Source organism: Lepidochelys kempii, chromosome 7, assembly GCF_965140285.1.
Source record: "Lepidochelys kempii isolate rLepKem1 chromosome 7, rLepKem1.hap1, whole genome shotgun sequence".
NCBI lineage: Eukaryota > Metazoa > Chordata > Testudines > Cheloniidae > Lepidochelys > Lepidochelys kempii.
Window position 1 is genome coordinate 55624649 of NC_136386.1, and position 25523 is coordinate 55650171.

The window sequence follows — 25523 nt, forward strand, 5'->3', positions numbered from 1 at the left end:
ACTGGGGAAAACCAGAGAAAGTAGGTTCTCATCTCATGTAATCCCCCTGTCCAAAGACCAGAAATTTAACATTGCCTGCTCCTCTCATCCAATAGCAATGCCCTTCCCATAATCTCACTGGCTGTGGGCAGCACCTTCTCTTCAGGGCCCTTAGCAAGCCCCCCAACACACAAACACACTGGGGTTTGCCTCCATTAGTTGTGCTCTCTCTGGAGTCAATCATAGTCTTTACCTTGCACTCTCCCTGCCTTGTTCCTGGCCCCCACCTGAGCAGCTTTTCTTAATTTCTAAGGCTAAATTCCCTTCCCTCTCTGTAGACTGCAGGGCATAGGGTTAAACTTTCATCTCTGGCGGGGAAGCAAATCCCACCAAGGTTCGATGTGGGCCCAGGCCAAAACCCCAGAGCCAAACAGCCTCCAGCTTTGGCTGAGGGGGAAGGTGTCCAAACTTTGTTGATCAGGCTCACCTCTGATCAAGCTATAGAAGGAAAAGTGAATAATGCAACAGAAAAAGGGGAAGAAGGGACAAAATAAACAAGCGAGGCACAAAATGTGTTAACTTATTCCGTAGCAAGTTTGCGCGACACAAAATTCTGACTCTCTGATTTCAGTTGTTTAGCTTAGTCTGTCAACAACAAAATCCCCCCCCCCCTTTAATTAGAAGGATTAGCAGCTAGAACTGCTCAGAAAAAATTACTGAAACAGTTCTCCGTCAGAAATGCCATTGCTATGCGATTGATTTTTTTCCAAACTTGTATTGATTTGGGTGAAATTTTGTTTACTTCCAATTTTTTCAAAACATTTTAGCATTTTCAGAATGAAAAGTTCCATTTGTTTGTTTTTGTTTTGAAAACATTTTTCCATTGGCAATGTACTTCCTTTTATATTGGGAAAAATAAAAAAGGACTGAACTCAAAACGAAACGTTCTGATTGACCCAAACCAACAATTTTTCAGAATTTTGTTTTGTAAAAAAAAATTCAAAATTTTGGCTTTTTGTCCCAAACTCCGATGGAAAAACCCTTCAAAATGTCACCATTTTTTGTAGAATAGAAAACCCATTTTCTGACTGGTTCCATTAACATCCCAGTCCTTCGTTTGCTACAAAGAGCTGTAATTTTTGTGATGAACAATTAACAGACCTACTGTTTCCTTTGGCTGGGGCTGAGATACAATGCAGGGTGACCTCACGCAGGGTCTAACTGATTCTCCTATGTGGGGCGGGAAAGAATTTTCCCCCAGGTCAGACTGGCAGAGACCTTGGGGTGGGGTGTTTGCCTTCCTCTGCCACATGGAGTGCGGATCACTTGCCAGGATTATCTGGGTATGTCTCCATTTCTCTGCCATAGTAGGGCCTCAAGCCCCACTGCACCTCCGTCCCTCCTATTGTCTCTCTGTGGCACATAATAGTCTAGTCTCCTGTGGGCTGTAATATTTCGGTCTAATTTTAGTTGTGGGGTTTAGCTTGAGGGCGATGGGTGGTGGTAGTGGCCTGTGAGATATGGGAAGTCAGATTAGAGTTTAGATCATCTGGTGGGCCCTCCTGGCCTTATACTCTAAACTGATGTCCATTTCCAAGCTCTTTCTTTCAATTGCCATGGAACCTTCAGACATTAACATTTGGATGCCTTTTAAAGGGACCATCATCTTATAAAGAGCCATTGCTCTTCTAACAGATTTTTAAAGGATCGTTTCTGGCCAGTCTGCCTTTAGAAAACACTGCAGCCCAATGCAGCTGCATAATACTGTTTATGGCTAATATTTCCGAAGCATGGTGCCTGAAGCTAGGCTCTCAAATTCACATTTAGTTGCCTGAATACAGCTATAGAAGCCCAGCTTTAATTCTACACGACTGAAAGTGTTGACCTTTATTTATAAAACGACTGGGGAGGAAAATGATATAGGGGGGATGTGGAGGGGGTTATTTTTGCGTGAAGAAGGATTTGTCGGGGGAGGAGAGAGTGTGTTTGTGTATGCACTGTGTATACACAGGGACCACGCCTGTGGCAGTGGAGGGAGACTGGAATAGGAACAATGTGATGTAGGCCCTCCTCCCACTGATGAAACAGCAAATCAAAAGTTTGAAATAGACAAAGCATGTGGGGTTCTGTCCCTTTAAGAGCCGCTAAATTGAACGTTGGGGGTCTGACGGTTCTGTAGCAGGTGGGAGAAAGCAAAGGTGGCTGCTGGGTGGGACGGGCTGAGAGAAGAAAGAAGCATCTCATGAAGTCAAGGGGGTAGGAACAGAGTGAAAGACTGAGCAAGATTTGGCCAGATTATTATCACTGAACATAAATCTGGGGTGTTTGTACATAGCATTGCTGTGGCCACCATCCAGTTCCTCTCAGGGATGCGTGAGATGCGGAGAGGGAATGTGCAGTATTGGCAGATGGAATGTTGGTGCCTGAGGGTTCCCAGGCAGCTCTAAGTGGCAGGGCTGGTGGGGACAGTGACCCTGCAGCTCACAGGGTGTGTGTGCAGGGAAACGACCCCTGAGCCGGGTAGGCAGGGGCCAAAGTGATCCTTGGGAATGCAAAGGGTAAAGAAGCCCTGGAGAGCAAGAGTGGAAGGAAGAGGCGGGGGCATTCAGGCTAATCATCTGTATAACTCAAAAGACCACCTTTGCCAAAGAGAAAGCGCTGACTGCACCACTCATACATGCCACTGCGTACTTAGATGCACGCCGACTGATCTGTGTCAGTGTGTCTGTGTGATCTGTGTCAGGCTGACCTGTGGCGTGGGAACACAACAGACACATGCATTTTTGAGGGCTCACCCTGGGGCCTTTAATGTTTGATCAGATGTTCTTCCCTGTAATGGATATTTAGGTGAGGCATGACCTCTACACCACGACGTGTAAGAGAAAGGGTGCGTGTGGGTCTACGAGGAAATGTGTCTGTCTGGGCGTGTTATGTTTGTAACTAGAATGTGACTGTATGTATGAGGGGTCTATATGAGGAATGGGGAGGGTCGTATCTGTGAGACTGTATCATGCGTCTGTGGGCATATGCTAGGAGTCTGTGTTCATGTGGCGTGGGCATAGATACGTGCTAGGAGGATGGTTTTGTGGGGATCTGCTTGTGTTTCTGTCTGAGTATGTGTGTGATATCCTGTCACTTGGGCAGCAGTGTGAATGTACTTGAGGAGTTTGTTAGTGTCTGTTGTGCCACAATTGTGTGTTTGGGGACAGCACATGCATAGCAGTGTACAGTTAGTGCTGGCGGTGTTCGAGGTAGCCTCTGTGTGCGTTCGGGGACAGTGTGTGTTGTAATATGGAAATCACATCACATATATGTGTGAGGGGGGTAGTGGGTATAATGCAAGTGTGTATGTGTAGTAGTGTGTGCATTGCAGTGTGTGTACGTGGTGACATTGCCTGGGTGAATCTGCGCATGCTACTGGGCATGGTAGTGTGTGTATGTGAGAGAGACTGTATGGGTGTGCATGTGCTGAGATTGTATGGGTGAGCGGGTATGTATGCAGCCGTGAGCATGGTCGAGTGTGTGCATATTGAGATGAAGTGGATGGATAAGTGTGTATAGCCCAGCCGCTATGTATTTGTGGGATATTGTGCATGAGGGAGTGTGCGTGAGTGGTAGGGCCTAGGACAGAGTGGGCGTGTTAAGGCATTATGTTCGGAAGAGTGTATATGTGTGGTAAGGAATTCTTGTGTTGGTGGATTATTTGTGTATGAGGGGGAGTGTCTTGGTGTTTGCAGGGAGGGTACGAATGGGGGTAGGGGTGGTACAAGATATATCAGACTCAGCCCCCACTCTCCCCTCTCCTCTCACACTTTCCTCCTCATTACCCAGGTTATCTTGTTTGGGTTAAGAGGCCAGTCTCAATAGACTATAATTGAAGAGCGAAGAGAAGCTGATAAGATAAGGAAAGGACATCATTCCTCAAGGGACCAATAGAGGTTTCATATTCCCCCTTTCTCTGCTGCGTCCCTAACACTCTCTGTCTGTCCACAGGCCCGGTTTAATCACTCTGCGTGTCTGCAAGTCAGAGAGAAAGACATGGACGTGTCTGTGTGTGGGGTGGTGGGGTGGCTGCAAAGCCCCATCCATCACAGAATTGGGGCAGGAAAAGAGGAAGCGGGAGGGAACAGTCAAGAATATCTGTGGCAGGTGATAAAAGGCGATTGGACAGGTGTAGTACTCCTGGCTCCAGGAGGAGGCAGGGATGCGACAAGTGTGATTCTCTCCTGATGCTGGAGTGGGGCAGGGAGCATAGGTTCACACAGTACTTAGGACAGGTGGAAATCCTTGACCCTTTACCTCTGTGTCTTACTCTGTCAGGGGAAGGTACTAAGCAAGAGCAAAAAATCAGCTATCTGGCTGTTTCTCTACATTTCTAACGGGCCCATCACCGTGGTTTTTAGGATCATTCTTCTAGAATGCCTTCCATCAGAGGATTTCAAAGCACTTTACAAACATTGATGAATTTCACCTCACAGTGCCCCTCTGAATTAGGGAAGTGCAATTATTCCATTTACTAGAAATGGAGGCAGTAACTGGACTCCAATCTGGATTAGATTTAGGTTAGGGTTTGAGTTTCAGGCAAGAGGCTGAATCAGCCCTATGGGGTTGGGAATAGATTTAGTGTGCTGAAATCTCACAAGCTGTTCTGATCCAAAATCTCAGAAATCTCACGATGGAAGCTGCTCTAGAAATATCTAGAACCCAAACCACTGAGCCAGGCTCAGATCCAGAGATCTGGATCCAAGATCCCCTGAAATGCAAAGGGCTTTGGATATGAGAGTCCTTGTTTTGGCTCATTTCTCTTTTAAAAAAGCACCTGGGGAAACGGACTCAGAGAGCAACTCAGTCACACAGCTAGTGTGCGGCAGAACTGGGAATATAACCCTGATCCCCTGACAACCAGCACTGTGCTTTAACCACTAGACCATGCTCCTTCCAAGCCACCTTGAACTTGTCTTGGTATCTAGGGGCTGCTGAGCCTCTGAGGGCTGCAGTTTACCAAGCTGTCAGGAGTGTGCTCACTGGACCGCCTCACCAGAGACAGCCTTCCTCACACACGCTAAAAAAGTTGAAAAGAAATTCATTTCATGGACGGTGGTTGCTTAAAAAAGGCGACTCCAGCATATGTATGTGATAAATGTTAACCGTGCATTAATCGCATTAAAGAGGGCCCTATAAACTTTTCATTTCTAATTAAATTCCGGCCGGTGATTCTGGTGAAGCCGGCACACACTGGGCCTTTGTTTATGTGGAAAATTAAAATGCAAATATAATGGAATTTATTTCCATTACCCGAGTGATATTCTGCGTGTTAAACAGCCTCAACATTATTTTCAACCAGGTCTCTTCCCCCTGCCCACCCACCCCGATGCTGCTCCTCCTGAGTGGGGTGAGGGGTGTGTGTGTGTGTGTTTAATAGGAGGGAGGACTAAGGATAGAGTTGCATGTTCAAGGTCAAATGCAGAAGGGAGGCAGGGAGAGTAGAGGCGGAAGGGAAAGAGAGAGTGGGAGAGAATGAAGAGGAGAGAGGGAGGTAGCAGAGACAGTCACAAGGACTTAGCTAATGCAAGGAGGAGTTGCCCTGTGAAAAACTTCGTAGGGAAATATCAGCCAGACTTACTGGCCTGCTGAGTCCGTACACTGCAGATGGCTCCAGAGCAGGGTATAGGCCATCTTCCGGTGGGCTACCTCGGTGAAGGAAGAAATCCGAGAGCTCCCTCAAACAGTTTCCAGCCCTCTAATGCCCCTGTGATGACTTTGCTTCTAGGCCAAACCCTGATGGCACCAAAATGAATGGGAAACCTCAGTGTCAAACGCACTAGCAGTATGTAGCAAATAGACAAACAAAATAAAAACCCTCATCATCGACATAAAAATAAACCATGGAGATCACTCACTGATTTCCATGGGACCCGGATTTCAGCCCTGTCTGAGGCCAAGTTGTCATGGGACAATGGATCATAATATGTCTACAAAAGCGAAAACACATTGCACGCACACACACACACATATATCTACATTCACATATATTGCATCTTTTAAAACATACTAGTATATATACACATAAAGCACAGGCTTGCTGACTCAGAGACAGACACATGCATTCTTGCATATACCTATAGTCCTGTACACAAATTCATACATATAGTTGTATATGTGTGCAACAATCACACAATCACTCATGCCATGTAACACACGCATGAACACATATGCATTCATACATGTACACACAGAGAAATACATATGTACATGCACACACTGGGCCTAGAGACATGTACAGGCAGCCATACGGACCCACATATACACAAGACATACACACAATCATGCAGATGCACACAATTAAGTGACTTCACAATATTCAGTGAAGCAAGCAGCTGCAAGCCATGTCCTTTCTCACACACAATCCTATTTGTACACACATATGCAAGCTCTGTAGTCTGAGCACAGCCCAATAAAGAGGACAAGTTGGGTGCTGAGGAGACATTTATACTTCATGTGAGCACCTTAAAGAATCATCTAGTGTAAATTAGCCAACCCCAGCAGAGACATGGAAACAGGAGAAGGACACATTCACTCACAGCACTGAAACGAGGCCATTAGTCAGTCAAACAACAACACAAGCCCTGTCATCATTATTCAATACACAGGAGTGCTGAGATGCACACTAACTCAATCACGGAGACACACAATTACAAAATCATCCCGATCAAATCAATGAAACAGACATGCAGTCATACAAAGCGCACACCTGGGGATTAATACACAATAATGGCCGCCCAGCTGCCTAACGCGGAGCACAGCCATTCAAACACACAGTTCCAAACCGTGTGGGCTACATTTTAAAGGGAATCCTGAAGTGTGACCACAAAAGCCGACATAAGCACAGGGGCCTGTGGGTGAAAATTAGTGCCCTTGCAAAAGAAATACAAACAGTGACAGAGAGCCTGAGCCAGAAAGGTGTTGAGCACACACAACATAAACATATCACAGCTACACCGCTACATGACACAAAAACCATCCCTCACAACACAGTAACACAGACATCCCCATGCCGCTGTCTCCCCCATGCACCACATCGGAATGCAACGGGGCACCCCCACAAAACACGGTCACAATGACACAAGCCTACACTCCAACACAACAGCAGACCTCCCTCAAGCTCATCAGTGCTCCCCAACGCTAACACAACCGCACGGGTGCCCTGGCCAGCGCACACCAGTGCAACCACGTAACACAGAGTCAGCACATCCAGTCTTTGCAAGTCCTACGTGATCTTAGTGAGAGTGAGAGAAGGGAACCAGCCTCTGAGTCACTTTTCAGGCACTGGACACATCAGCTGTAACCAGTTTTTGTGCATAAAATGATTTTGCTGTTATTGGAGATGACAACAAGGACAGGGGAGGAGCGGATGCTGTCGGCTGTGTGCGTGTGTGTAGGAATTCCCCTTCCTCTACCAAATGCTTCTGTTCATAGCCATTAAAAAGCCCAGCTCCCAATGCTGGGTGTTCAGTGGGTATTGATTCAGTCTGCAAGCAATTTTAATATTTCTTCAGGGACTTTCCAGCAGCAGCACAAGTCATTAATTCACCCTCCCAAATTGCTTATTCAATAGCGGGAACATGGCTCCTGAATAAAGTCCCAGAATTTATGTGACTCGCCTGAGTCAGGAGGTCAAACAACTGTTATGGAGTGAAGTTAAAAATCCAAATAAAATATTGACACTTTTTTGGGGCGCTGGGGAGGCATGGGGGGAGGGAAAGCAAAGGTATTTAAAATAGGGCTGTGGTGCAATGCCCCCAGGATAAAGAATAGAAGGAGACTGAAGACAAGTTGCAGTTTGTAAAATCAATGGGATTTATTGCCTATCCGTTTGGCATTTAATAACTCTTTGATTGCCATCTCCCCTTGCCCTGCACATACGCATAGGGAGATAAACACCCGTACAAAGCTAGGAACACACACACACACACACACACACACAAGTGAACACATACACACATTCACTGGTTTGTGAGTGCATATGCACACAGAGATGATGATTATTATAATGCAATTACATTAGCACCTAGAGGCCCCAGTCAAGATCAGGGCTCCATTGTGCAAGGTGCTGCACACGTGCAGGGAGATTCAGACCATGCCCCAAAGATATTTGTCTAAATAGACAAAAGGTGGGAGGGGAACCAGAGGTGAAGTGATTTGCTCAAGGTCACACAATGGATCACCGGCAGAGCTGCACCTCCTGATTCCCAGTTCCGAGCCCTGTCCACTAGGCCATGCTGCCTCTCAGAGCTGTGAAGGGTACATACAAACACAGAGATTAATGCAGAAGATCCCCCCTCACAACAGAGACACAAACACACACCATCTATAAACCAGTAAATATAAGCACATCCAGATGCATCACACAAGCGCACACATATACAGCTATATATGCACACAGAGAGAGATGTACACAAATATATAAACGCAAACACTGCCATTATCCCTATTCATAAAACACAGAGGCAGATTCAATGCAGAGGTAGAAACATACATACAGATTGACACACAAACACAAATGGATGTGTATACAAATGCATATACAGATACAAATTAAATCTCTGTACATACAGATGTATATACACACAACTACACCCAGATGTTCATGCAAACACATGAAATGATTCAAATACATATTTTATTTATTGCTATTTCTGTTCCTCTAGATGCACGTGTAGCTATAGATATATTGTATATACATATATGAACACGATGGACCAGATCCTCAGCTGGTATAAATTGGAGGAGTTCTGTTGGTTTCAGTTTACACTACTCAGGATGTGGCCATTATACTGAGCCTGCAAAACACACAGTGATATAAATCCATAAGCACATACCCCTATAGAAACATAAGCATGTATAAACACAACAGATATGCACGAAGTTTCATAGCCCTGTAAATAGAGAGCACATGATGGTGTGGATGATACAAAGGGTAATCTTTTCAGCCAGAGTTCAGGATGGGTGCATTGCTCATGAATGAAACCGGTTGAAATTTTCTAGATTTTTTGATTTTTAATGAAATTTTTCACTACAGTTTTGAATTTTTGATGAATTCCCTCCAAAATCCCTCTACCAGTTTGACAGTTTTTTTCACGATTTGGTGGGTTTTGACCAGATGCAAAGGTGTTTTGTTTTTTTTAATTTCAAAAATCTCATGAAAAATTTCAAGAGTTTGATGGAAAAATATATTAAAAAGTGAAAATTTTGGCAAAAAAAAAAAGAAGTTTTCTTTGTATTTCCCAACCCGCTCTGCTCATGGTTGATTTTGCAATTCGTCTTTTAAAAGTGCAGGTAAAATCTTCATGCCACCCCAGACCTTCAAGTATTCTCTTGAAACCACATATTTTGCAGAAAAAAACAAATGTAGAAATAGCTTAGGGTGATTTTACAGATGTCTTTGCCCCTGTTCTTTTATATGTCTTTACCTACAAATCTATCTTCTCAAGGCCTGTCTACATGCTAAATGGACTAACTAACAAAATAACTAAATCAGTTCTCATTCACACCCGTAGTTATTTCAGTTCAATTCTGTGAGCAAACACTCATTTCAGAATAAGAGCACCCCATTTGGAAATAACTGCATTAGGTAAAAATGACCTAACCCAGGTCCTCTACAATGTCATGATTTTAAGAAGCAACTTCTTGCGACCTGTCGGGACTCAGAAACAAGTGCTGTATCCCACAGGCAATGGGGACATTTTCAGCTCTTTAGTAGTAAAAAGTTTACAAGTCAGATCTTCATCAGGGAGCCACTGCAGTCAAGATTTACACCTGTGAAGACTTAGACCCACTGAGCAGCCGGCCCATTATTTCTAGCCCTGGTGGCTTGTGACATATCAGACCTGATACCTGTTACAAGTCCAGCATTGAGTATTGCCTTTGTCATGCGTCTCAGACCAACGTCATGTTGGGGGAGAAATGCCACATTTTGGAGGAAGAAGGGGGGGAAGGAAACATTTTGGAGTATGTAATGGGGTGGCCTGGAGCTGACCAGCCCAGTCTAATTAGCCCTGCCCCCATATCTTGGGGGAAGTGTGGGGCTTAATTAATAGGAACTCCCCTATTCCAGCTGGGTGCTGGGGAAATGATTTCCCTATAAAGAGCAGCAGGAAGGTGCAAACCAGAGTAGCTGCTAGAAGTGTGTAAATCCTAATAAGGAAGCCTGTGGTACTGGGGGGAAATAAGAAAGGCTTTGCTGGGAGTGAGTAGGATGTAGGAGGGATCCCGAGGTGAGCAACAAGGATAATCAAAGGGATGGAGTGCAAGCCATATGAGCAAAGGCTGAAGGAACTGGGTATGTTTAGTTTGGAAAAGATGAGATTAAGGAGGAACATGATAGCAGTCTTCAAATACTTGAAAGGCTGCCATAAAAAAGATGGAGAAAAGTTGTGCTCTCTTGCCACAGAGGGCAGGACAACAGAAAATGGGTCCAAACTAAGCACTAGAATGGGTTACCAAGGGAGGTGGCAGAATCTCCATCCTTAGAGGTTTTTTAAGGCCCTGCTTGACAAAGCCCTGGCTGGGATGATTTAGCTGGTGTTGGTCCTGCTTTGAGTAGGGGATTGGACTAGATGACCTCCTGAGGTTTCTTCCAACCCTAATATTCTATGAGTCTATGATTCTACAGCACAGCAGATTTAGACTATACCTCAGGAAAAACTTCCTAGCTGTAAGAACAGTAGGACAATGGACCAAGCTGCCCAGGGAGGCTGTGGAAGCTCCTTCCCTGGAGGTTTTCAAAAGGAGGCTGGGCAGTCATCTGTCTTGGATGGTTTAGACCAGGGGCAGGCAAACTCTTTGGCCCGAGGGCCACATCTGGGTATGGAAATTGTATGGTGGGCCATGAATGCTCTTGAAGTTGGGGTGTGGGAGGGGGTGAGGGCTCTGGCTGGGGGGACAGGCTCTGGGGTGGGGCCAGAAATGAAGAGTTCAAGGTGTGGGATGGGGCTCTGGGCTGGGGCAGGGATGCGGGTGGGAGGGTGAGGGCTCTGGCTGGGGGTGTGGGCTCTAGGGTTTGGAGGGGGGACTGAGGGGTTTGGAGGGTTGGAAGTGGATCAGGGCTGGGGCAAGGGGTTGGGCTGTGGGAGGGGGTCAGGGGTGCAGGCTCTGGGCAGCGCTTACCTCAAGCAGCAGCATGTCCCCCCTCTGGTTCCTATGCAGAGGCATGGCCAGATGGCTCTGTGTGCTGCCCCATCTGCAGGTGCTGTTTGCTGGCCAATGAGAGTTGTGGGGGTAGTGCTTGGGGCGGGGGCAGCGTGCGGAGCCCCCTGGCTGCCCCTATGCATAGGAGCCAGAGGGGGGGACGTGCTGCTGCTTCCAGGAGCCATGCAGAGAAAGCCCCCAACCCCACTCCCCGGCAGGAGCTCGAGGGCTGGATTAAAACGTCTGAAGGGCCGGATGAAGCCCCCTGGGCAGTACTTTGCCCATCCCTGGTTTAGACCCAACAAATCCTGCATCTTGGCAGGGGGGTAGGCCTCAATGACTCTTGTGATCCCTTCTAATCCTATGGCTCTATGAGGCGAGAATCCTGAGCCTTCCTGGAAAAGGCTCAAGGCTGGGAGGGCCTGGGAGACTACCAGTAGAAGCACAGACTTGATGTAGCTCCCAGAACTTTATTTTTAGGAGTGAGTTTGTTTTAATAAATCCAGCCCTAAGGAGGAGTATTGCTGAACAAGGAGAGAGAGAGAGAACCTTGAAGAAGGGAAACTGAGGCAGGACTGCTGTATTGTGAGGCCATAAGGGGGTGCTCAGGGAGTTGGCCAGCCCTGTCACAAGGCGGGTTATTTTTATTTAAGTATGGCAACTGTTTGAAAGGTGTGCAGAAGTTTGGCATTTTAGAAGTAGTTTTTGGTAAGATGGCTGTGTTGGCAGAATGCAGTCTTGGACTGCAAACTCCTAGGGCAGGGACTATATTTGTACAATGGCTAGCACAATAGGGCCCAGATCCAAATTGGGCCCTCTAGCTTCTACTGCAACTGGAACAAGATGTGTTATAAACAATAGCACAGTTGTCCAAGGTGCAAGTTGTTATATGGTTCTGCAAATTAGCAGAAGGATGCGTTATATGGGCTTTTAAAAAAAATACAGAAATGTATGCTCACAAACGTGCACAAATATCAGACCTTCTATATTAAGATTCCATTTAGAGCTAGCACATAACATCCAAGTCATTTATTAGCCTTTTATCACCATGTTACAGACTTGAATTTCAAGTATTCTAGAGGGTTATAAGGACATATGTATAAACTGCTCTTGATGATTATAAGACATCCTGTTAGAAACAACCTATGGGCCTCTTGGACTCTGACAACTGAGCATTTAGTAAAGCATCTATTATCTGCAGTGTTGGTCCCAGGATATTAGAGGCAAGGTGGGCTTCTTATTGGACCGACTTCTGTTGGTGAGGGAGACGAGTTGGACTCAGACCAGAAGAAGAGTTCTGTGTAGTTCAAAAGCTTGTCTTCTAACAACAGAAGTTGATCCAATAAGAGAGATTATCTCACCCACCTTCTCTGTTTAACCCTTTATAAAGGCCAGGCCGGTCTGTTTACCTGCTGCGTCTGCACCAGTTTGTTTACCTCCCACGTCCGCAGGTTCGGCCGATCGCAGCTCCCAGTGGCCGTGGGTCGCTGCTCCAGGCCAATGGGAGCTGCTGGAAGCGGCTCAGGCCGAGGGACGTACTGGCTGCCACTTCTAGCAGCTCCCATTGGCCTGGAGCAGCGAACCGCGGCCACTGGGAGTCGCGATCGGCCGAACCTGCGGACGTGGCAGGTAAACAAACTGGCGCAGACGCGGCAGGTAAACAGACCGGCCTGGCCCTGCACAAGCGGCGGAACAAGTTTGGGAACCACTGCTCTAGGTGCTACAAATTGTTTATTAATTTGTTGCAGTATCTTTCCAGTTGTTGAAGTTAGGCTGGCTGGTCTATAATTCCCCAGGTCCTCTTTATTCCCCTTTTTTAAAGATAGGTATGGCGTGCCCTGTCTCAGTCCCTAGGACCTCACCCATCCACCATGAGCTGTCAAGGATAATTGTTAATGATTCCAAGCTGGCTCAAGCTAATTCCTTAATTACCCTAGGATGAATTTCATCAGGCCCTGCTGACTTGGATACATTTCACTTATCTAAATATTCTTTAACCTGCTCTTCCCCTATTTTAGTTTGTGTCTCCCCTCCCCCCCAGTTGTTAATATTAATTGTTGCATATCTAGTCATCACTAACCTTTTTAGTGAAGACTGAAACAAAATAGGCATTAAACAACACAGCCTTCTTGATGCCATCAGTTTATTAGCTCTCCTTCCCTGCTAAGTAGAGGGCCTACACTTTCTTCATTGTTCTTTTGTTCCTAATATATTAAGAACCTCTTCTTATTGCCTTTATGTCCCTTGCTAGGTATAACTTATTTTGTGCCTTAGCCTTTCTGACTTTGTTCCTACAGGCTTGTGCCATTCTTTTGTAAACATGTATGCACAGATACACACGCACCCATATACACTACATAAAACATACACTGGTTTTTCTCCCTATGTATTTCCATACACAAACACAGTGCATACTTCTCAACCTTCATTCCTACCGATGATTTCAATGGAGTGAGGCAGATTTCCATCAGCTCAGGATCTCTCCCACAGTTTAAAAAAACCCCAAACTAGTGCTGGTTAGAACTCAGAATTTCTGTTCTGTGGGAAATTCTGACATTTCAAAATTTGTTTTTTTCATTCTGAATCTGAATTTTTTTAAGTTTCCTGCCAAATGAAATTTTAAAATTGTTGGTTCAATCAAGATATTCTGTTTTAAGACTATCAAAATGTTTCCTTCTGTTTTTGACTTTTTAAGTATAATATAAAAATTTGAACTGACTTGGTTTTGAAATGAAGAATTGAAATGTTCTGTTCTGACAACAAGGTTGAGATCTTATCTAGATGCTTCATCTCAGTTTGTTTTTGTTCTCCAAAAAGCCTTAGGTTGAAAGCAACACATTCTGCATCAAACTTCTATTTTGATTTTGACAATGGCATTTTCTCACAGAAAAACATTTCATCAGAAAATCTTTGACCAAATCGATCAATACTCAGACACGCTCCTTTACATACACACAGAGATCCAACCAAATACAGAGATGGAGGTTACAAAACCAGCACATGATCCAACGTGCAAAAATACATCAACATTTATAATATATCCACTGCCATCTATTTATTACCTGCAGTGTTCCAAACCATAAGCATTCAAAAGTCACAAAATTGGCTTAGAAATCATGAGATTTTGAATAATAAAAATTAATTTGGGGTTCTCTATCTTTGCTGTCTGGTTTGAGCCAGTAGGGTACAATTATGTCACATTTTCAAGTTTTTCTTTACAACCATGAGGGCTGGACGTGTCTTTTCCTTTAATAATAATAAAAAAAACACCTCAGATTCACACAATCAGTCGCTTCCAGGGGCTGGGGCTTTATATAAAACACCGAATCGCGTGAGACTCCGAATAGAATTGCAAGAGTCGGTAGCACTTACCTGCTTCTTCCTCGTTCAGGACTCCCTTCGTAGCATGCACCTGTCTATTGTTAATCAAAATGAAATGTCCATGAGGAATTCAGCACTTTAAATGTGAACTTATTAACTGGAAATGGGTTGAAAGCAAAAATATTCAGGTAATGTTCCAAGGCTCCATACCAAGGCATTTGATTTTGGAATGCCTCAGAACATCTGCAAGTCTTCTAAACTCACCTGCTGGCACAGCTACTGTCTGACACTTCCAGGCTGTCAGACTCTCCCAAAAGGATTGACTCGTCATTCCTCAAAGACAAATCAGGAGCCAGCAAAGCCCATGTCATTTTTAAATATTTCCTCAGTTTCCTTTCTAGTAGGGATGCCAACCACTCAGCCTCATGGCTGAATGCAGCTTGCTTCCCATACTTTTGTGGCTTGCACAGCATTCTGTATGTTGTGAATATGGCCATTTACTTTTGTTTAATAGAAGTTTTCAGCATTCATGTTTGCAAAGAAAACTTCTCAAATGGAAACTGAATGTAATCAAAGCACTGACTGCCTGAGTCTGCAGCCAGCCTGAAATAATCACTTTGAGATGTGTGAACTCCCCTGCCCTCTATTGATCTCTGGAGTGTATCACCTCAAACCTAATCACAACACTAAATTAAACACAACATTTAAAAAAAATTTAACCGTTTACTATTTCACTGCTGGTACTGCTCACCAGGCAGTCGTGAGCTGAAGAGAAGGAAATGTAGACCAAAGAGCAGGGAAAATGTAGAGAGATGGGAGAGAGAGAAAACCAGCAAAAGGAACAGAGGGCAGAAACAGAGGGATTGAAAGGAGAGCATACTTTCCCACTGAGCAATACTAAAGGTACCAACCAAGCCAATAATAAGTAACGAGAGTAATTAAAAATTAAGTTCCTGTACAAAACCAAAATATTCTATCCTGGGTCTTTGTGTAAACTACTGATTGACCCCAGTGGGAATTCTGGGGTGGGTTGATGGACAGGGGTGGTCCTAAATGTACGTCCCAGCCCATACCTAAAATAATTAACCCATCCTTCTCCCCAGAGTGATTTTGACACCCTGCTTTGTCATCTGTCTTTCCCAGTAGTATCCCCCCGCATTGCCTGGATTCTCTAGCTATTCGGTGTGCCAAGTCCTGGATGCTTTATAATACCCCAATGCAAATAGAGGGGCTGCTGGGCTAGTGATTCCAAGGGCTTGGTGTAGGGTGGGTCCCTTTCCCAGCTCCTGGCACAGAAGTCACAGAAAATTAACCCAAAGCAAAACTACTCTGTAGGGCCAAGTAGAGCCAGGGGTATGGCCAGATAGGACCAGATCCTTGCTGGTGTAAATCAGCATAGATCCATTGACTTCAGTTAGTGGAGTTATGCCTGTGTTTACAGCTAAGCATCTGGCCTATTGAGTGTATAAATACAAACATACCGTGACCTGTCAGATAAAATAAAAAAAAAATAAAAAAAAAGTTGATGGCAGTTATGGTAGCGAGAGCCTGTTTCCCATAATATAACACAGCTGTCTATTCAGCCAGACTAGCGGCTACATGGTGCAACCTTTACATGGCTTATGCCATGTCTCCACTACGGGTGCTGTAGCGCAGAGGCTTCCTGTGTGGATGGAAGGGGGTTCTCCATCAATGTGGACAGGCTTGACAAAGCCCTGGCTGGGATGATTTAGTCGGGGATCGGTCCTGCTTTGAGCAGGGGGTTGGACTAGATGACCTCCTGAGGTCCCTTCCAACCCTGATATTCTATGATTCTATGATTCTATGAATGTGGTTAATACACCTCTCCAAGTGGTTGTAGCTAGGTTGATAGAATAATTTTTCCATTGACCAAGTTGCATCTAAATCAGGGGTTAGATCATCTTCACTATGCGGCTCAGGGGAGTGAATTTTCCCCCACCCCTGAGCAATGTAGCTAAATTGATCTAAATGTGAAGTGTTGCCCAAGTCTTATGCTAACTAGACCCACTAAAGCCAATGGGATGCACTTGGATCACTGTTCGCCCACATGAGTTAGAGCCCTCACAATCCAGCCCTACAGAATTGCTCCCCCCCACCCCCCGATCTGGCTGCTGCTCTTCCTTTCCTCCACCTGTCTTCTCTACTTGGGGACCACATAGCAGAGCCGGGATGGCCAAGGAGCTGCTACAAGCTGAGGTTAATGCTCTGCTCAAATGAAATGAAATAAAACCGGATGGTGTCATCACGGGTCACCAATTTAAAACAACAAAACTCCAGCCCCTCTAAGCCCTTCAGATGGTAAAACTGCCGAGGATTCTGCCTGTCTCCGGCATGCCAGGAGCCTTCTCAGTCTGGGGAAAATCTCGTCAGAGACTTGCGGGGGAAGGGAAGGGAAGGGATTGGGCTTCTCTCTTGCACATGGGTTGGGTTGAGGCTAAGTTGGGAGAGACTGGTTCCTTTTTCCCAGATCTTCAGTTGGTGTAAATCAGCATAGTTCCATTGAAGTCGGTGGGGTGACAGTGAATTACACCAGTCAGGGATCTGGCACCCAGAGCTTATCTACACATTATTGTTTGCCAAGCCAGGTTGTGACTCTTCAGCACACCAGCTTGCCATGTAGCAACGTTCTGTGTGGACACCGCCACAGTGCAGCATCTCAGAGTGCAGTTCAGTGCATGACTACTTGCAAGTGAAGTAGGACATGCTGCATGGCAGGACTTTCGCTGTCCATGTGGAATGCTGCACAGCAAGCTGGTGGGTGTAGATTCACACCTTGGCTTGCCGCACAGTAACTCACTGTGTAGACGTGCCCCTAGTGTGCAAAGCCGGACAGGCAGCACAGTTTGACTGATGTGGACAAGGAGAAGGTATGAAACTTGAGTGTGTTGATCAGAGACCACTACTGAATTCCTTCCCCACCCTCAATCACCTCAAAGCTTCAGAAAAATACATCCCCTCTGCCTGTCCTCCCAGATCTAGTAGTTACCCATTCCATGCTTACCACTACAGTATCTGAGCTCCCTTCTTGTCTCTCCCCACCTCAGCAGTAGGAAGAGGTGTATTTGTTTTTCATTGTCAGGGAAAGTTTGGGTGAATACACGGGTCTTGTGTTTCCTCCACAATCTGAACCCAGGGCAGGGCGTGCCATAGCCTCAGGCCAGCTACCAACTGTGTCTGCTGCTCCTATCAGCATCAACCACTGTTCCTTGGATCATGGGTGTCACGGTACATCTTAGCAGCAATGGGAGAGACTATTAGCCATGTCACACCATGGTGGAAAATACACTATGGCTATAGTACTTGGCCATGCTGCCATCTGGGCCCTCTTCTGTATTGCCCATGATGCAGTGGTGCAGACACATGCTAATTAAGCACTGAGACGAGGTAGGGTGCATGTTCCTCAGCCATTAACTCCTTCCTGGGGTGTGTTGTGGAGAATGAGGCCGAAGGCATCGCAACTTTAACCTCCCGAGAAGTGCTATAAATGCCCAGTAACCCACACCTTGAGGGCTTCTAATGGGCTGCTAATAGGAAGCCTTAATAATATTTTACATACATACTTTAAAAAATCAAAAATACTTTGTGCGCTCTGTTGAGTGTATCCTTCTGGCCTGAAAAATAGAGCATGGCGGAAGGGTCTGATGAAATGGGGGGGGACTTATTCGAGTCAGCAGCTCTGTAGAGACCTTTCTTTGGGTGGACGGGCACTCTACTCCTCTGCTGCCCCAGGGGATGCTACTTGGTTCTGGTAGGACCACAGGAATTGCCAAACTGGATCAGAACAGGGATCCATCTAATACAGTATCCTGTCTATTACAGTGGCCAGGACCAGAAAATTTGTCCATAGGGAAATTTCTCTCCTAAGCCCAATTGTCTAGTGGTTGCTTTATGCATAGAAGCACAAGGATCTATCTTTTCTGTCATCTTACCCTGACTAACATAACTGTGGATGTTTTCATTGTCTGTGTAAAAGTGCAAAGCATTTCTGAGTTCTTCCGTGAAGGAAAAGTCCTTACGGTCTACTTCCATAGAGGAGGGTCTCTGAGTGATGGCGATGGCTTAGTCTGCTGTGCATTGTGTTGTACACGCACCACACTGTTACGCCCACCCTGGTAATAAATGGGGGAGGGAGAATGTGTTTGGTTCATCCATTTTAAATCACCTGAAGGAAGGACGGGCGAGAGCTACGGTGACATAACATGGCCACACTGCATGGCGTGCGGATTTTAGAATATAAATAGCCTAGTAAATTACTTATTTAGGCCTCAGTTCATGCAAGGTGCAGAGCACTGGCCTCTCAAGCCCTTGTTTAAAATAAATAATACTAATAATCCATAGTTGAGCACCTAAATAAGTAAATTAATAAGCCGCTGAGCGTCTTTACTTCCCATGCAAGTAAATGGGAACGGTGGGTGCTCACTGCTGCAGTAACTCAGGCTATTTATGTAAATGCCTACATGAATGTAGATGCCTAGCTTTTGGCATCCAACTTTGAAAACATTGACCTTCAGTTTTGTAAAGAAAAAGACTCTGAAGCATACTGTAGAATGCGGCACAAGCTGCAGAAACCCTGAAATTCTGGACTCCACAGTTTTCTCCTGTGGCCAACGCTGTGTCAGTTTCTGGCAAGATTTGACTGTGTGTGTGTTTTCCACCGAGGCACTTACCCATTTCCTTTCACAAACCATCCCAAGCAGCAGTAAGATAGAAGTCCTAGGGCCTATCAGGCTGGGAAGTGAGAACATGTAATGATGTCACAAAAGGGGGTAGGGCCTTTCTTACAGTCGATCACAATCTTGGATTCTCACTGAACAGGAGGAATTTTTCAATCACTTGTTTATCGGGGGGAAGGGGGGACGGGAAATGCTCTGCAGACAAAGCATAAGTGCTACACTTGAGTGAGGATTATGGCCATGCGGCTGAACTTCACATTTTATCAATCGTTTTTGTTGTGTAGCCCCAATCAGATAAACCAGCTTAGCCGATTTATGCTTAATAACAGGAGAGGTGAATTTTTGTAACTCTCTGAACTAAAAAATTAGCCGAAGGGACATTCCAAAAATAAATTTAACCTCAACTTTAAACTTAAACTTTCCAAAAAAAAATAATCACCTCTGGGCAGAGGCCACGCATGGAAAATTTCAGTCCAAACGATGAATGTTTCAGGAAGTTATGAGCATTTGAAAACGGGGTTGGTTTCAGTGGAAACTATTTTGCAATATAAACTATAGAGGGTGATACCAGGAATCAACTACAATAACTCACAGGTTCCTGAAAGAGACACTATTTCACAGTGTGATGTCATGTCCTATAATGATGTAATATACCATCACTTAACATAATATTGCATCTTAAACTCAGTTGGCAAAATGAATTTCAGTTTCTTTATTGCCATCAAATGTTTTTAAATGTCCCAAAATTTAAAGCTTCAGAAGCTTATATATTAAATCTTGTCCATATTCTACTAAACTTGAAGGAGCCGTGTTTTCAAAGACCAGTGTCAGAGTTGCACCTGTGCAATTTGCACACTCACTGCTTGTGCAAAAGTCTCCCATTGGAAAATGAAAATGGGAATTTACAATAACTACCAATTTGCCCATGTACTGGTAGCCAGTTTGCCCTCAGTTAAACACAAATGACGTTACTACATCAGTCATTGACTATGAGGGGGTGAAACCAGGGATGGCTCTAGCCCAATGAGACACTGTCTCAATAAAAGAACTTTGAAAGGATTCACATGTACTGCAAGGAAGTTAACTGCATTGGCTGGGTGATAACCATTGATTTGAGTCATTGAGAATTGTGGCTTCTCCCCATTTTGGAAGGACTCAGGGAGTAGTTGTGCAAGAAGGTCAAAAGCGTGGCTGTTTCCAGCTTCTTGGCTAGGGAATGTCAATGTGTCAGCAGCAGCAGCAAGAGGTGAACTGGACTTCTGCTCTCCCGTAGCAGTAAGCCAGAAGGCTCAGGTTTCAGGGACACCTAGGGATCACATGTGGAAGAAGTTTCAAAGTTCAGAAAAACCCTGGTGTGTGAGGGTTGCATTGTTATGCTGTGTGGGTTGCTGCTATGGCCAGGATTGGGTCAACTCTGTTCAGCTTTCATCGGCTGTTTCCCTGGGGACCATGCTTCAGGTGTTCTTGTTCACACCGGGCTTACTTTACCTCTTAAAGTGACAGAAGTAGTAGTTAGTAGGGCTGGGCAAAATTTCTTCATAGAAAAATGCTGATTTGACAACACCAAACCATTTTGTGAATTTGTGTCCCGTCCCCCCCACAAAAAAGTGAAAAAAGGATACATTTCTTTATGTCATTTTCTAAGTGGAAGGTGTCAGTGTTTTGGTTCAAGACAACTTTTTGCTTTCAAATGTATTTCAATTTTATTAAAGGAACAATCAAAAATGTTAAAAAATGCTCCAAATCAAAACAAAACATTTTGTTTGAGCCATATTTTTTTTTACACTTTTCAAATGCACTGAAAATTATGGAAAAAATCGTTCAACCCGAGATGATATTTTCCTCCTGATTTTCCAGAATTGGCAGAAAACTGGAAAAAAATGAGTTCTTCACCCAGCACTAGTTGTTAGGGTGACTATTTAGCTCCATCCACAGATAGACTGCAAGGTAATGGAATGGCCACATCCTATATTCCAATTCAGAGTTCTAGTCAATCCCATCCAAAAGCTCCATTCTTTCTTTTCCAACAGCGTCGTACTGCAATATGAGGGTTCTTTCAGGGTTCCAGGCTGTTTTTAGCCATAGGAAATGTCTTCCATTCTGACACCTCTACTGGGTTTATCCCTGGTATGCCAATAATTACTACGTATGTAGCGTTGTTATAGCCATGTTGGTCCCAGGATATTAGACAGACAAGGTGGATGAGGTCATATCTTTAGTGGACCAACTTCTGTTAGTGAGAGAGACAAGCTTTGGAGCGGACACAGAGCTCTTCTCCAGGTCCTTCAGCACTGTGTCAGCTTGAAAGTTTGTCTCTCTTACCAATACCACCTTGTCTCTCTAAGAACTACTTGGATCAGATTTATTGGTGGGTTGCAAAAACACAACCTCAGTGCTTCTACCCACTTCCTCGTGAACCTGTGACACAAAACCAGCTTCATTCTTGAGATAGGAATGTTTTCTACAGAGCCGGTCACCTCCAGGTCACTGACTGAACTCTGGTCCTGGTTGGTAGTGACCAAAAATGATCAGCTGCTGGTGAGTCTAGATCCAGTTCCTAATGGACACATCTCAGCAACCTCCATCCCAACTGGGCCTACCTGGCAACCTTGTAATGGCATTTCCAGTGGAAAGTCCAAGGTGTGGGTGGATATGGAGACTGAGCTTCCCTTCTCACCCCTGCATGGGTTGGTGGGACATCGCGGGGGAATCTTGCATGGCTATTGTTCCTGTTTTGTGGATAAGGAGGCCTTTTGGCCCCTGGACTGTCAGTCCAAAATCTTTCACCGTGCTGAATTCACTAAAACCTCCCAGAGAGTGACATGAATACTACATGTCCAACCAAGCTATGAAGGATGGTGTGGTAGGGAGGGAAGGGTGTAGTTCTCTGGAGGCCTGAGTTCAATTCTCAGCTCTGCCATTGGCTTCCAGTGTGATTTTGGGTAAATCACTTTGTCTGTTTGTGGCTCAGTTTCCCCTCTGAGAATGGGGCTATAGCTTCCCTGCCTTCCAGGGGTGCTGTGAGGTTAAATATGCTAATGTTGTGAGGTACCCAGGTAATATGGTGGTGAGGGAGGGAGATAAGTTTCCCTGTAGGACAGCTTCCCACCCTGTGAGATCAGAGTTACTTCACTGGTATGTTAAATGCCTCATCCGCTCTTTAACTCTGCCCAGCTTTCATCAAGACTCTCTGGAGCAAGGTGAAAATCTTGGGAATCAAACTGAATAGAAAACCAACCATGTAATACCAAGAGTTGGTGAACAGAGCTTATGAGAGAGGCTGCCCTCAAATCAGAGGGGCTATGTCTTGTAACAGCAGGCCAGGATATTTCCGTTTTAAATTTAATTTGTTTATATTTCTCACTTCAAAAACGTCCTGCTGGCATCCCTGTGAATGGAAGCATTTCAAGTCACCTTAGTATGAATGAGGGCCTCTGATGTCACTCCAATGCTCTTCTAACTGTATTTAGGGTAAGACTCAAAAGAAATTGTTTTCACCTGTACAGAATAACTTTGTATAGTATGAGGTCATCTCAAAATATGAATGGGGATGTCTGATGTCATCTCCCTGCTAATAGGACTTTTTACGGTATGTCATCTAAGGCTGCAGGGGAATTCTTCTAACTCGCTCATTTCAATATAGTACAATACAATGTAACACAGTATAATGTGTAAGTTAACTCAGACCCCACCCGCGTCCCCCCCCACCACCCACCCGTGACAGAATTTGAATGGATGGATAGATGAACAGATACACATTTATACTAAGCATACATACATTATATCACTCTATTGATTTTTAAAAAGTTCCAGGTCTGCCTGGCTGTAATGAGATTTTTTGAACTTTGTGTTGCGATCAATGAGAGGAATATTATTGGCCTGGAGAATTGATATACCCGCTCTGTGTGGCTTGTTCTGCTCCCAGCCTGCCCCTGCCCCCTAGGTGTACGATTCCATCAGACACTTAACCTCTTTTACAGTGTCATCAGGCTAAAAGGAATCTAATAGTGACACGGGACTTGTGCTCAGCTCTCTGGCACTATTGCTTTCCTGTCACAAATAATTTATAGCTTTCTATTTCCAGCCCTGTGCCTGCACCCCAGCCCCACTTTCTGCTCTCTCTGGGCTGGACGGAATCAATAAACTCACACAAGCACAGTGGCACTTCAGGGTGCTTCGAGGGAATGGGGGAGAGGGGAGAAAGAAAGAAATTACAATACCTGCCCCTTCATGAGGCAGCTGGTGTAAATCAGCATAGCTTCAGGATCTGGCCCCATATGTACAAGGTCCTCAAATACCTCCTGACCAGATCCTCAATTGGTGTAAATCAGCACAGATCCATTGACATAAGTGGAGCTATACCAGCTGGGCCTCTTCAGATACAAACCTTTACATTACCTGCCTCCACATACATCCTCTGCAACACCTGCCCCTTCCAGTACACTTCAGGCTCCATCACCTGCAACGCCTAAACATCCTGATGTTTCTCAGGTGCTCAGCCCCACAATACCATTCTCTGGCCTGGGAACAGCCCCCATAATCTCGGCCTTACCTACACTATCCTGGCCCTGGCCCGGCCTCCCCTTAGCCCACACTGGGCCGTGCAACATGCCTTTTCTCTTTGAAGTGTGGCCAGCTTGTTCTGTAGAAGAGCTCTGCCACGTATGCACCTCCCACCTTAGGTGGAGCAGGGGAGGATGCCAGGCACCTTCAGTTGTTTGCTCTCACTTTTAGGAGGGACTTTAGGGCACGATTTAAAGTGAATTTAATACAGGATTGACAGTCCTGGAAACCAATCCCTGAACAGCATGGGCAGCCCTCGCGCAGCCCCCCACCCCCCACCCCATGGGTCAGCCCTGACCTGGAAAGACCCCCATTTAGGGTCTGAGGGGGATTCAGCCTTCATGGCCTCTCCAATTCTTGGTGGCTTTGCTGAGCTTGCCAGCAAGAGGGCTAATAGCACAGGCTAGGAACCTCTCCAGCCCTTTTCACCAGCAGCCATCAGGAGGTAACGATTTTCTTTCATCACTGACCTCAGCTGGATTTGAACCAGTGATCTAGTGGCGAAAAACTTCATGTAACAAGGACCGGAACATAAACTGAGCTTTAACTTTCCATCTTCATTCTGGGATGTCTCCTCTGCTCTGTCACATTCCCCAACACAACTTCTCTATGCTTCTGAGTTATGTTCATTCACTGCCCGATAAATGCCGAAGCCACATACTTGTGGGAGCTTTGTCTTTGCTTATGATCTATATCCCACTGCCAGTTCCTTCGGCTGCACTGTGCCCCCAGTCACTCACTTATCCAGGGAAACGCCCCTGGTAATACTTAATTGGTTAATAAGTGCTTTACTTTATTAAAAAAAAACAAAGTGCTTTGTATTTCTAGTCTCTTGCTCTCTTGGGTCAGAGCTTCTTGATCATGTAGTATGATGTTGACACCCAGATGGGTCATAATTACACATTATTGGGTTCAACACAGGGGAAAGTGGGTGAAATTCTATGATCTGTGACATACAGGAGGTCAGACTAGATGAATTAATGGTTCCTTCTGCCCTTTAACTCTATGAATCTATGTCCTTGGGCCCTTCACACGTATTTCCCTCTCATTCACACTACAGATCAGATCTGCACCACTCACACATTAAACAGTGATCCTGCGAGTTGCTAAGGCTGCCGGAGTCTGGCAACTGAGCTGGGTTCGTCCAGCCTCTCACAGCATCACCGGGAATAATGGTCCTGAACAGTCAGTACATCAATGATAACCTAGTTGCTGATACACAAGACAGGCTGCTACTCCTGGTGCTCGTTCTGAGCTGTGTTAGCTCTGCAGTGAAAACTCCCATCTGAGAAGGACTCAGAGGGACTCTCATTGACATGGCTGGCGAAACCCCCATGATCATGTTGTGGCCATGCTGAGTCAGAAGAAGCCATTGCACAGGGTTATTTCCTGCTCCGGGCTGCGCATTGACAGTAGATTGGGCCTCCTGTTTGGCAGTTGGGGTTGGTGAGGGCCGTGCCAGCATTTGATGGGCTCTGAGGGGCTGGAGGAGCTGTGGAAGGAACTGAGTTCTGACCCAGTTTCACTCTTTTACAGGATTATCAGAACCAAAGTTCAGCAGCCTTTCCACCCGACACCAGATGGGACTGGGACTGGAGTGACTGCACCTGGACACACGATCGGTAAGAAGGCCGCGGAGGGGCCGACACAGTCAGGGATGGGGCAGGTGGATCTAGACATAAGGGAATAAGGATGTGGGGGGGGGGGGGGGGAGAAGGGAAGAAAGACAGATACTAGGGCAGACTAGCGTGAGAGAGGCACCAAACAGCCAGCACAGCT

At 45.4% G+C, this 25523-nt stretch overlaps 1 protein-coding gene across 10 annotated transcripts in view; it reads left to right on the plus strand.

Annotated features, from left to right (window-relative positions):
• Nucleotides 1-25523, plus strand: part of PAX2 (paired box 2) — a 133153-nt gene that overhangs the window by 27645 nt on the left and 79985 nt on the right. For all 10 annotated transcript variants that reach the window (XM_073352923.2, XM_073352922.2, XM_073352927.2 and 7 more), the window contains exon 4: nucleotides 25281-25366. In XM_073352923.2, coding sequence (XP_073209024.1) covers nucleotides 25281-25366 — 86 coding nt within the window. The remainder of the gene's footprint in view (nucleotides 1-25280; nucleotides 25367-25523) is intronic.